The 14058-nt window shown below is 38.3% G+C and overlaps 1 protein-coding gene across 27 annotated transcripts in view; it reads right to left on the bottom strand.

Moving 5' to 3' along the window:
- Positions 1-1282: 1282 nt before the first annotated feature.
- zmp:0000001200 overlaps positions 1283-14058 on the bottom strand; it is a 107145-nt gene continuing 94369 nt past the window's right edge. For 14 of the 27 annotated variants that reach the window (XM_087267290.1, XM_087267291.1, XM_087267302.1 and 11 more), the window contains 6 exons: positions 10071-10217; positions 8290-8500; positions 6670-6860; positions 6466-6566; positions 4752-4890; positions 1283-2524 (listed from right to left, as the gene is read on the bottom strand). In XM_087267290.1, coding sequence (XP_087123416.1) covers positions 2399-2524; positions 4752-4890; positions 6466-6566; positions 6670-6860; positions 8290-8500; positions 10071-10217 — 915 coding nt within the window. In that variant the 3' untranslated portion in view covers positions 1283-2398. Of the gene's footprint in view, positions 2525-4751; positions 4891-6465; positions 6567-6669; positions 6861-8289; positions 8501-10070; positions 10218-10388; positions 10422-14058 lie in introns of all 27 variants that reach the window. The other 13 variants (XM_087267284.1, XM_087267285.1, XM_087267296.1 and 10 more) reach the window with 1 other exon arrangement.

Genomic DNA, 14058 nt, shown 5'->3' with positions numbered 1-14058 from the left:
CAAGATAAAAAACCTAAACAAAACAAGATAGCAAATACAAACGAAACAAGACAAAACAACTTTAAAAACAAAAACTATTTACAAAATAAAACTAAAAAGTTACAAAAAATTACAAAACAAAAAGACCAAACAAAAAAAGATAAAAGACAAACAAAAAACAAGACAAAACAAAACAAAAAGATTTTCGAAAGGCAAAAATTGACAAAATAAAGTAAAAAAATAGACAAAAAATATATTAATTAAAATGAAAATATAAAACAAACCATGAAAAATGACAAAACATAAGAAAAAAACAAACAAACTGAAAATAAATAAAAAATAAATAAAGCAGTAAGTAGCACGATCGCCTCACAACAAGAAGGTCCTGACTGGGTCAGTTGGTGTTTCTGTGTGGAGTTTGCATGTTTTCCCAGTGTTGGCATGGGTTTCCTCCACAGTCCAAACACATGCGCTATAGGGGAACTGAATAAGCTAAATTGGCTGTGGTGTAAGAATGGGAATGCAAGGTGTTTCCCAGTGATGGGTTGCAGCTGGAAGGCCATCCGCTGTGTAAAACATATGCCGGATAGGTTGGCGGTTCATTCCGCTGTGGTGACCCAAGATTAATAAAGGGGCTAAGCCAAAAAGAAAATGAATGAATGAATGAAAATAAGATAAAATCCAAACAACCAAAAAAGACAAAACAAAAAAACTAAAAACAAAAAGACAGAAAATCCACACAAACAAAAAACTGAAAAGACAAAACTAAAACCAAACAAAAAAAATGAAAAAGGCATCTACAAACTATAACTCAAAACAAGACAAAAACAAAACAAATTAAGAAAAGACAGAAAAACAAAACAACAAAAAAGACCAAACAAAAACAAGACAAAGAAACAACTAAAATAGCACTAAAAACTAAAAACTAAATACAAATAAATAAAAAAAGGCAAAAACTAAATAAAATAAATCTAAAAAAGGAAAACAATTTCAAAAATAAAACTTAAAAGCAGACAAAAAACTAAACAAAACAAAAAGACAAAAAATCCAAACAAACAAAAACAAAAAATACAAAACAAAAACAAAACAAATCTGAAAAAGGAAAACAATAAACCAAATAAATAAAAAAACAAGACAAAAACAAACAACAAATACGACAAACAAAAAAAAAAACACAAAAAAAAAACTGGAAAAGATAAAACAAGGAACAAAATGAGGCATAAAAAACTTGAAAAAACAAAACATTGCATGAATCATAATTATTTTATTATATCGTCAAGACAAAAAAAACCCTCACAATAAATCATTTAAAAATGGAGATTTATTAAGAGCATTAGGGACATCATCAGGTTAAATACAGCAGATAAAGTCTGTTAAATACAGATATAAAACATTCAGCTCCGTCCCACAGTAGAAAAACAACTGAGAATAATAACTGATGCACATTATGTTAACACATGTGTGTGTTCAGTGTATAACACACACACACACACACACACTCACACACACACTCCATTCATTCATATCGATTGAGCCAAAAAAACGCACACACAACAAACAAACAAACAAACATAAAACACAACTAATATATTAGCAGAGGATGTGTATAACATGTATAAATGTATATAATGTGTCATAGCGTAGCATGCTGCGGCGCTGTCTGAAGGTGGCTCATGTCATTTATGACCGCATCATTTCCTCTTTGCACTTTTGTAATTGAGATAAAACTGTGGTAAAATATCCAAAAATACAAGCGTTTGTTTTTCTGATTGTCTCCACAGGAAACAGTTCCACTAGAAGGGATACAGCTGTGGCCGTAGGTTGAGGAGAATTATTTATATTGTAAATTACCCATTATTTGTATTGTATTACTATCTACCCTACCCCAACCCTCACAGTAATTTAAAAAAACAGTAATTATACCAGGTATTATTCATATTATTTAGTAAATTATCCATTAAATTGTATTTTATAAATGTCTACCCCTACCCTAAACCCTCAGTAATGTAAAAACAGCAATTATACCCAGTATTATTCATATTATTTATTAAACTACCCATTAAATTGTACTGTATTAATGTCTGTCCATACCCTAAACCCTCACAGTAATGTATAAACAGCAATTACACCCAGAATTATTCATATTGTTTATTAAATCAACCATTAAATTGTATTTTATTGACGTTTCCCCCTACCCCAACCCTCACAGTAATGTTTAAACAGTAACTATACCAAGTATTATTCATATTATTTATTAAATTACCCATTAAATGGTATTTTATTGACGTCTACACATACCCTAAACCCTCATAGTGATGTAAAAATATGAATGATGCAATACTGATGTGAGTATCCACAGCTGTATCTCTTCTAGACTTCACCCTCCATCTCAGGCTGGAGGTCAGAGGTCAGGGAAAGGTCAGACCACTGAGGAGGTGTTGGGCAGCCCCTGTATGCTGGCGGAGGTGGGCGTCCCGCTGATGGCATTGAAGATGTGCAGAGAGTCTGGAAGAGGACCACGTATCCCATCATCCACTGGGGTTATCTAGAGAGAGAGAGAGACAGAGAGAGGGAGAGATACATTACTATGAATGGAGTAAATTGCAAGTCACATTATGACTGCCAAAGCAAAGGAAGTCCCGCCTTCAGGTCATATTAGCTAATCGTCAATCTTTATAGCTTTGGGGGAGGGGTTTGTACAATAAAGAGTGGCTGCATCCTAAATTGCATACTTCCATACTGTATAGCACGCTAAAAACAGTATGTTAGTATGTCAGAATTCATAGGGTGTTCAAAACCGCATACTTCCATACTATATAGTATGCTAAAAATAGTATGTGAGTGAGTAGTGTCTGAATTCATAGGCTACATCTGAAATTGCATACTTCCATATTTTATAGTATGCTAAAAACAGTATGTGAGCAATTAGTATGTCTGAATTTATATGCTGCATCTGAAACACATACTTCCATACTATACACTACGCTAAAACAGTGTGTGAGCAATTAGTATGTCTGAATTCATAGGCTACATCTGAAATTGTATACTTCCACACTATATAGCACGCTAAAAACAGTATGTGAGTGACTAGAATGTCTGAATTCATAGGCTCCATCCGAAATCGCATACTTCAATAATATATAGTACGCTAAAAACAGTATGTGAGCCAGTAGTACGTCTAAATTCATAGGCTGCATCCGAAATTGTATACTTCCATACTATATGATGCTAAAACAGTATGTGAGCAATTAGTATGTCTGAATTCATAGGCTGTGTCTGAAATCGAATACTTCGATACTATATAGTACGCTAAAACAGTCTGTGAGTGAGCAGTATGTCTAAATTAATAGGATGTGTCTAAAATCGCATACCTGCATACTATATAGTATGCTAAAAACAGTAAGTGAGGCATATGGTATGCCCGAATTCATAGGCTGTGTCTGAAACCGCATACTTCCATACTATATAGTACCTTTAAAAACAGTATGTGAGGGAGTAGTAGGTCTGAATTTATAGGCTGTGTCCAAAACTGCATACTTCCATACTATATAGTATGCTAAAAACATGTGAGCAAGTAGAATGTCTGAATTCATAGGCTGTATCCGAAATTGTATAGTTCCATACTATACAGTATGGTAAAAACAGTAGGTGAGCAAGTAGTATATCTTAATTTATAGGCTGCATCCTAAATCACAAACTGCCATACTATAGAGTATGCTATAAACAGTATGTGAGTGAGCAGTATGTCTAAATTCATAAGATGTGTCTAAATCGCATACCTCCATACTATATAGTACAAACAGTATGCGAGACGTATAGTATGTCCGAATTCATAGTACCCAGATGACCTACTACTTCTGGTGAGACTCTGAAGTGTGCATCAGTTGGACGCAGTAAGTGTGTTTCCTACAGGTGGTTTGTCAAGCCCACTCACCTGTGTGAGGCACACTCAGAATCACATAATGTAGACTATAGATACACAAGACTACAGATATACGCATACATGCATACCTGGCGTAAACTGCAATGCTCATGCTGCGTCCCAATTCGCATACTATCCATCCTAAATAGTATTCGAAAATTGAATTAGTGTGTCCCCATGCGTAGTATGTTAAATGAGTATGCCAAAGTTTCCTGTATGATTGACTATTTACATTAGAAATTCAATGTGTAGAAGCGCCCGTACTCTAACCGCTAATATTACCCACAATACATTGCACAAATGAATTTCTGTTTATTTGTGCTTCATCTAAAACTCCAGATCTATAATGCTCTTAGTCTATGCTGACATCATCTTCAGCAGCTCAAACACTCTAATGGCGAATGGACAGACGGCTGCTTCTCACTCAGGGCTGCTGATTATGCTAATGAGAGAGAAATGGGCATGAGTGGGCGGGGCTTTCCCCCTCTGATGACATCATACAAAGGGAGAATGTCAATCACAGTGTTACTGCAGACTGTTTTCATCAAGTCTGATTAGAACAAACACAGTTAATACATGCTGACCATTAGAGGCTGGAGATATTCACACACTGCTGACACACTACTGGGGTTAAACCCATTATAACTTGATTTTTCATAAGAGGTGCCCTTTAATAACCAATTGGAATGGATTTTCAAATGAAAACATGTGGTGAATGTCAGATGTGTGTGTGTAAATGATTTACCCTTCAGTCTGATCATGACAGCACAAGAGGAAAAGAAAACAGTGTGAGATTAATGAAAAGCATCGAGTATGGAGTGATCATCATCATTAATGTTATGTGTCTTACAGGCTCGTGCATGATGGCCGACAGCTCTTTGGTCAGATCTCTGTAGTTGGCCTTCATCTCGTCGTGATATTCCTGCTGATCTTCCTTAATCAGGCGCTCATTAACACCTAAACCGAGACCACAGGCCTCCACAAACTGCCTGAAAAACACCACACAACACACACGAATTCAGTCAAATATCTGTTAAAAGTGTTCCTGTGATGTTATTGTTCTTTTAAACTGTTTATTAAATAGTTCATTTAGACGACTGAAGTGTGTGTGTGTTTGTGTGTGTGTGTATACAGGTTTATGTGGTTTACAAGGACATAAAGTTGTATTATGATATGTGTATGACTTAGTTGCACTCTATTTAGGTGGTTTACTATAATTCAAAGTGCTTAAAATCAGACTTAACGAGGTTAAAACAGTAAATACAGTGTAAATAGTGTTTATGCAGAGGTTTTAAAAGTAAAAACTGCTTATTATAAGGCCTTACACCCATATAATAAGTGGTTTTACTGTATAAGATACATTAGGCCTATGGAGAGTCCCTGCAAAGCATGTATACAAGTGTGTGTGTGTGTGTATACAGGTTTATGTGGTTTACAAGGACACAAAGTTGTATTATGGCATGGGTATGACTTAGTTAGGTTTACTATCATTTAAAACGCTTAAAAATCATACTTAACAAGGTTTATACAGTAAATACAGAGTAAATAAGAGTTCATACAGTAAAAAATGTGCATTACATGGCCCTACATCATATAATAAGTGTTTTTTCCTGTATAAAATATATTTCACCTATGGAGACTCCCTGTAAACCATGTATACAAGTGTTTGTGCGTGTGTGTTTGCATGTATATACAGGTTTATGTGGTTTACAGGGACACAAAGTTATATTTTGACATTGGTATGACTGTAGTTGTACTCTATTAAGCTGGTTTACTATAATCCAAATTGCATAAAATAAAACTTAATGAGGTTTGTACAGTAAATACAGAGTAAATTGAGTTTTTGTACAGTAAAAACTGCTCATTATATGGCCCTGCACCCATATAATGTTGAAGAAAAATCATTTATTTTTATTACTTTTGTGTTTTTTATTTATTCGAAAAATGCTTAGACTAACAACAGATTAATCAATCTTTTGTATTGTATTATAACACATCTTGACCAGACAATCTTGCTCTTTTTTACTGTGCTGCATACTAAAAAACTGCTAAACTAGAGGAAAAAGCAGAATAAGAATACATTTAGGTTTGTTCCAGACTTCTGTCTAGACATGTCACAAGGAGCATGATCTTTGTAGAAGTGTGAAATATATTAAAGATGCATGTAATTGTTCAGTTCTGGTATGCAGAGGAGGTTTGCAGAAAGAGGAAGTATGTCTGGGTGCAACACTAAAAGGACTGCAGAATGACTGATAAGTGACGTTAAACCAAAACTCCACCTGTTAATATCAGTTGTGTGTATATGCTGGAGTCAGGAAATGTAGGTGAGTTGCGAACCTCTTGAATGTAATTCTTGTATTGCATTGGGGTAACGTAACCCAGAGCTCTGTATTCTAACTATTCATTTGTATCTAATAAATTACTAATACTTTTGGCATTGAAGAAAACTCTCTCCAGACCTTTTCTTATTGAACACACATGGAATTGTCTTGATATTCCAACAATAATAAGCGTTTTTTCAGAGTCCCTGTAAACTAAATTAACAAATGTGTGTGTGTGTTTACCGGAAGACTTCTTTCAGCTGTTTGACTTTGTTGTCTGGGTATTTCTTAGTGCTGGCATCATCCAGGAAAGCCCTGGCATAAGCAAGAGGACCAGCATTTACCTGGAGAAAGATTATTATTATTATTATTATTATTATTATTGAAGCATGTTGAACATTCTGATGTCGAGTATTAATGTGTGTGTGTGTGTGTGTGTGTTAGCACCTGGACACTGATGCTGCCCTGTAGTTTGAGCTGTAGTTGGATCATGTCCACGTCGCTGCAGGAACACAGTTGTCGGATCTCCAGAACCTTCCTGCTCATCTCATCGATGGCCACCTCAATGGGGTTTAAATCCACATGGTGCTGATACATCACTGTGATCCGCTTCTTCACATATGGGAAACTGTGTGTGGCTGAGAGGTCGACAGTAAAAGAAACAAACCTGAATATCAAACTCACCAAACACCAATACACAGTTGAAGCCGGAGCGATTCGCCCTGCTGTCAATTTTTTGTTTCTTCCTCAAATATTTCTCAACCGATGTTGAACAGATTCAGGAAATGTTCACAGTATTTCCTCTAATATTTGTTCTTCTGGAGAAAGTCTGATTTAGTTTTATTTTGTAAAGTCATGACAGTTTACATTGTTTATCTCGATATCAACCTATTATCAATGTAAGTTATAAGATTTATCACATGAGGTGGATCATGGCATGCTGTTAAACCTCAGATCAGACTCATCAGGCTGTCTGGAAGTGCAGTGCAGTGTGTGTGTGTGTGTGTGTGTGTGTGTGTGTGTGTGTGTGTAGATAAGGCCTGTACTTTGTGATAGGGAGGATCAAATAAATACAGCAGCTCAGACATCAGATTAAGCTGACACTCAGATTCTTATCACAGCCTCTCTGGAGTGTCAAGTGCTCATCTCTACTGTCCTCTGTCTCTCTGTGTAGTGTGCAGTGTGTATTGCATAGTGTCTAGTATGCAGTGTGCAGTATATGGTGTGTAGTGTACAGTGTGTAATTTGTAGTGAGAAGTGTGTAGGTCAGTGTGCAGCTTGTATTGCATTGTGTCTAGTGTGCAGTATGTAGTGTGTAGTATAAAGTGTGCAATAAGTAGTGTGGAGTGAGTAGGTTAGTGTGCAGCTTGTATTGCATAGTGTCTAGTGTGCAGTATGCAGTGTGTAGTTTAGAGTGTCTACTGTGCAGTTTGCAGTATACGGTGTGTGTAGGTTAGTGTGCTGCTTGTATTGCATGGTGTCTAGTGTGCAGTGTGTAGTATAAAGTGTGCAATGTGTAGTGTGTAGTGTGGAGGTTAGTGTGCAGCTTGTATTGCATAGTGTTTAGTGTGCAGTATGCAGTGTGTAGTACTAAGTTTGTAGTGTGGAGTGTGCAGGCTAGTGTGCAGCTTATTGCATAGTGTTTAGTGTGCAGTATGCAGTGTGTGGTACTAAGTGTGTAGTCTGGAGTGTGTGGGTTAGTGTGCAGCTTGTATTGCATGGTGTCTAGTGTGCAGTGTGTAGTATAAAGTGTGCAATGTGTAGTGTAGAGTGTGGAGGTTAGTGTGCAGCTTGTATTGCATAGAGTCTAGTGTGCAGTATGCAGTGTGTGGTACTAAGTGTGGAGTGTGGAGTGTGTGGGTTAGTGTGCAGCTTGTATTGCATAGTGTCTAGTGTGCAGTATGCAGAATGTAGTATAAAGTGTGCATTGTGTAGTGTGTAGGTTAGTGTGCAGCTTGTATTGCATAGTGTTTAATGTGCAATATGTAGTGTACAGTATATAGTGTACAGTGCAGTGTGCAGCGTAGTGTAGTGTGCAGCATGGAGTGTGTAGTGTAGTGTTCTCACTGGTGAGTATGGTCCTGCGTTTGCACTGCTCCTCCACTCCGCCTTGCTTTTTGCCGGACACAGTGAAGGGCATCTCGAAGACGAATCTGCGAATGTTATGGCTCCTCTCGAAGTCTGTCTTCCTCTCCAGCGTCTCCTTCTCCTCCAGGAACGGCGTCACGTGGGTCACTTGGATGTAGGCAAACTTAGAGTCCAGATCCTTCGGGTTAATCTGCACCAAACACACATTCAGCCTTAGCTAGAGGCAGGTAGCTGTCTTACTAGTAAGCTAGACTGATTAACATTGGTTAGAAATGTGCCTCTGCATTTCAAGCCATACAGAAAAAAAACTATCTGGATTTTGTTTTCCAAATGTGTAGTTCTTGGTCAGGAAAATCCTGCAGTGTGGATCAGCCCTTATCCTGACGTTCAGTGTGTTTATACCAGACTGTAAGTGAAGGGTTTGGTTGCGAAACGCTTGGATTTTATTATTGGAATCCCTGTTCAGATGCACCTTAATCTATGTGTGAATTGCTGCCATTAATAACATTTAAGAATGTACATTTTAGGCCGAGTACAAAATGTATTTTTCCACAAAACACGATATCCGCCAGACCAGTTTCTTTACACGCTGCGATATAACTGTTATGAACGTTCAGGATGCTGCGCGAGCTCAGCCTCCCCTGGGAAGAGAGTCGCTGTCAGTAAAGTGCTCCGAGTTTGCTCATAATGAGAGTAATGTTGGTCTGTGTCATGCCGACAAACTATTAGATGAAGATGTAGCCTTCAACTTCACAAACATGTAAAAAACGTTACAAAAGTGTGAGTCTCCGCTGATGTCAAGAAGAAGGCCAGGGGTTACAGTAAAATACTGCCTTATTTCCTGCGCTCCAAGACACCTGTCTGCAAGTCTGCATTTCTAAGTGTCCTTTGTAAGTTTATTGTGTAAATAATTTCTGTGAATACCGAATGAGAGGATGATCACTTGCGCCAAAAGCTCCCTTTTTCTTGCGTGAAATTGTGAAGGTAAATGCAACTATAGCCACAGTGGCTGGTCAGGCCCTGATGATAATGATTATTACTACTATTTTTATTATTATTATTATAATTATTATTATTATTACAGTGAAATAATTCATTAAATATGACGATTCTAGGTGAGCTTGTGTCGCGGACTCTGTGCAACAGAGAACTGTGACACCGCGGCTCCGCCCACTCTGATCATACAGGTTTGGTTTTCAGCAGCGGGGTGGAAGGAGCACCCACTCATTCTGTAACAAGCTACAAGTTGTTAATCTAACTAACTTAATCTTACTTACTAAACAAAACATTAATTCACTCGCTTTTCTTAATGGTATTACTGTAGTAGAATATAGCCTAAGGTGGATATATAGCGTTTTGCAAAAAAAAAAAATAATAATAATAAAAATTATGTTATGTTATGCACGTTCTGGCCAAATCTAACTCAGAATCTTATTATTATTAATCAGTCTTTGTATATACTATACTATATATTTATAATGTATTATTTTTTTAACCAATTTAAGATGTTTGACAATGTTAAGATAAATATGGTTTGGTTTTTGACTTATTTATGAGCTATTTATGGACAGAAAGTTAAATAAAAATATCCTGGATTTGAAAATATTGTCTTCCTGAGCTCAAGTATTAGTTTAATGTACAAAAATAGTGAATAAACTTGACTGTTGATGTCTTAAATAATAATGTCAAATAACCAACATTTCTCACAATAGATGCATCTCGTTTTGCACTGAAACTCTTCAAGTGCACATACGCCTCACCTTGCCCGAATCCTGGATCATTTTAACATTCTCCGCTCCAAACTTGTCTGAGTAGAGTTTCAGGAGTCTCTGTGAGATCTCGGACAGCGGCGTGAATTTGGGCTCCTTATAAATATACTCTTTCCCGTCTTCATCCTCGAAGAAGCCCTAAAACAACCAGCAGATCTGAATTAGGCAGAGGGAAACACTGAAACCCGCGCTCTAGACTGAGGTTGAAGCTACTGCATACTACACACACTCACACACACACACGGCTATTTATCCAGTAGTGTGTTAATACTAGAATGATGGCAAATCCTGATGACTGGCACACTTTACCTCATGCATCTGAGAGTCATTACACTGGTACTGCTAGAGACACAAACCAGAGGCTTCATCAGTCACACAAACACAGCTCAGATCACTCAATAGCTGCGTCCCAAATTGCAGACATATGCACTAGTCTACTGGATAAGCATGTAAGCAGTGCATTCACACTGACTAAAAGGAATTAATTATAAATACAGGATATTGTGCTGATTCAGCCAATTAGAAAGTGTGTAATTTAAAGCTTTCAGGCACTCAACGCTCAGTTTTTCTCATGTAGTGGAAGAGGAGGGGCTACTAAGAAAGGGGAGGGGTTACTGATAAAGGGAAGGGGCTACCGAGGAAGGGGGTGAGCTGTTGGTAAAGTGGGAGGAGCTAATGGTCAAAGGAAGCGGACAATGATGAAGGGGAGGGGCTGATGGTAAAGGGGAGGAGCTACTGATGAAAGGGAGGGGCTTATGATGAAGGGGAGGAGCTGATGGTAAAAAGGTGGAGCTTCTGATGAAAGGGATGGGCTTATGATGAAGGGGAGAGGCTGATGGTAAAGCGAATGATATGATGGTGAAGGGGAGGGGCTGATGATGAAGGGGAGGAGCTGATGGTAAAAAGGAGGAGCTTCTGATGAAGGGGAGTGGCTTATGATAAAGGGGAGGGGCTGATGGTTAAGGGGAGGAGTTAATGATGAAAGGGAGGGGCTTACGATGAAGGGGAGAGGCTGATGGTAAAGCGAATGATATGATGGTGAAGGGGAGGGGCTGATGATGAAGGGGAGGAGCTGATGGTAAAAAGGAGGAGCTTCTGATGAAGGGGAGTGGCTTATGATAAAGGGGAGGGGCTGATGGTTAAGTGGAGGAGTTGATGATTAAGGGGAGGGGCTGATGATGAAGGGGAGGAGCTGATGGTAAAAAAAAGGAGCTTCTGATGAAGGGAAGTGGCTTATGATGAAGGGGAGGGGCTGATGGTAAAGGGGAGGAGTTAATGATGAAAGGGAGGGGCTTACGATGAAGGGGAGAGGCTGATGGTAAATCGAATGATATGATGGTGAAGGAGAGAGGCTGATGATGAAGGGGAGGAGCTGATGGTAAAAAGGAGGAGCTTCTGATGAAGGGGAGTGGCTTATGATAAAGGGGAGGGGCTGATGATGAAGGGGAGGAGATGATGATGATGGGGGAGGGCTGATGGTGAAGAGAAGGGACGATGATGACGGAGAGAGGGGGATGGTAAAGGGGAGGATCTTCTGGTGAAGGGGAGGAGCTGGTGGTAAAGGGGAGGAGCTTCCGTTGAAGGGGAGGATCTGATGGTAAAAAGGAGGAGCTTCTGATGAAGGGGAGGAGCTGATGGTAAAGAGGAAGAGCTACTGATGAATGGGAGGGGATTATGATGAAACTGAGAGGCTTATGGTAAAGGGAAAGAGATGATGGTGAAGAGGAGGGGCTGATGATGAAGGGGAGGAGACGATGATGAAGGGGAGGAGCTGGTGGTAAAAGGGAGAAGCTTCTGATGTATGGGGAGGATATGATGGTAAAGAGGAGGAGCTATTGATGAATGGGAGGGGATTATGAAGGGAAGGGGCTGATGGTAAAGAGGAGGAGCTACTGATGAATAGGAGGTGATTATGATAAAAGGGAGAGGCTAATATTAAAGAGGAAAAGATGATACTGAAGGAGAGGAGCTGATGATAAAGTGGAGGAGATGATGATGAACGGGAGGAGCTGATGGTAAAAGGAGAGGGCTGATAATGAAGGGGAGGAGACGATGAAGGGGAGGATCTGATAGTAAAGAGGAGAATCTTCTGATGAAGGACAGGATCTGATAGTAAAGAGGAGAATCTTCTGATGAAGGACAGGATCTGATAGTAAAGAGGAGAATCTTCTGATGAAGGACAGGATCTGATAGTAAAGAGGAGAATCTTCTGATGAAGGGGAGGAACTGATGGTGTCATTTGGGACGTAACTAATGAGCAAATCTATCTCATCACTTCTAAACCACTTTTAGTGCAGTTAATCACCTCATTTTAGTAATCATTTACATATTTTCTGTCATTGGTTAATGAGAAGGGGGCGTGGCTTATTCTTAAGCTCTACTTCTCATTTTTGACGAATAGCAAACAAATAATTAGAGGGGCGTGGCTAATCATATTTCCCCCAATCAGTCGAGCTGATGTCATCAGAGAAAGAAAAGGCGCTGCTCCATATTGGAAGCAGATGGTCAGACTTTGATTGAAGATTACCAAAACAAACTGTGTTTTACAGTGGATTATCTTGTTGTTCACCTTAAGATTAGCAATGTGCATTAGCAAAATAAACATTGACATTTTCATTTCCTGCTGACTTTAAGTGCACTTTTCCCACAAGGATTATATATTCATACATTTTAAATATGAACATACAAACTTGACATTAATCAAAAATGTTAATTAGCATGTTATGTGTTACCCAGCAAACACACACATCAGCACAGATGATCACTTCTATTAGGACTGTCTGAGTCTGGATAATATATGTAACAAATAGTCTATTGTTCCATATTATGGGGTAAGGTAAGCAAAATAATCTAATTTCAAAGCGAAAATAACATTATTTTTTACCATATTGGCAGATTATTTTGCTTGTTTTAAAAAATAAACTCACTTAAATAAAGATAATAGTGATAATTTTTATGTTTCCAGAAAATGCTTATTGATTTCAGAATTTTTAGATATTTGTATTAGAAACAAGAATAAAAAAGTAATTTTTTTGCAATACATAGATGAATTAATATGCTCAAAGCTCAACAAAACACCAGCTCAGATGTCCAGCAGACCATGTTAGCAAGCTGAAGTCAAACACGCTGGACTTACCGCGGCCTTCAGAGTGTAAAGTAGCAGAAACAGCATTGATATGAACAGACAGAGATAATGAAGTCACTAATGGAGATCTTATGAAAATATATATTTATATGATCTAGTTTCACAATAACAGTGATGTATATATATATATATATATATAAAACTATCCTTCCCATTTGAATAACTTGTTTAGCCACCTCTAATTTAACACTGCCCCTCCTAAAACAAATAATAGACAGGATGACACAATACAAATGAGACTTTAAGAGACTCTTGCAGACTTGAGTGGACCTCTTGAAGGTGACTGTTTGACTGCAGAACAACAAACATGTTCACAATGAACTCTGCTTAAAAGATTCTGTTACCTTGGGTTCTGAAATTTACTACAATTTGGTGCCGTGACCCCAACAAAGACAGAAATCACAAATTCCCTACAGTTTTTGGTGCCGTGACCCGGATAGAGACTGAAATCACAAATTCCCTACAGTTTTGGTGCCGTGACCCAGACAGGGACTAAAAATCACAAATTGCCTACAGTTTTGGTGCCATGACCCGGACAGGGACTAAAAATCTCAAATTCCCAACAGTTTTGGCATTGTGACCCGGATAGAGACTAAAATCACAAATTCCCTGCAGTTTTGGTGCCGTGACCCGGACAGGGACTAAAAATCACAAATTCCCTACAGCACTGGTGCCGTGACCCAGATAGAGACTGAAATCTATCTGAAATCTAACCTAACCCTAACCTTAACCTAATTCTCTACAGTTTTGGTGCCATGACCCGGATAGAGACCAAGATCACGATTTACAACACTTTGGTACTATGAATCAGATAGAGACTAAAATCACAAACTT

This window comes from Danio rerio, chromosome 9 (genome assembly GCF_052040795.2).
Source record: "Danio rerio strain M-AB ecotype USA chromosome 9, GRCz13ab, whole genome shotgun sequence".
NCBI classification, from domain to species: Eukaryota; Metazoa; Chordata; class Actinopteri; order Cypriniformes; family Danionidae; genus Danio; species Danio rerio.
This window is presented reverse-complemented; position numbering and strand designations above follow the sequence as displayed.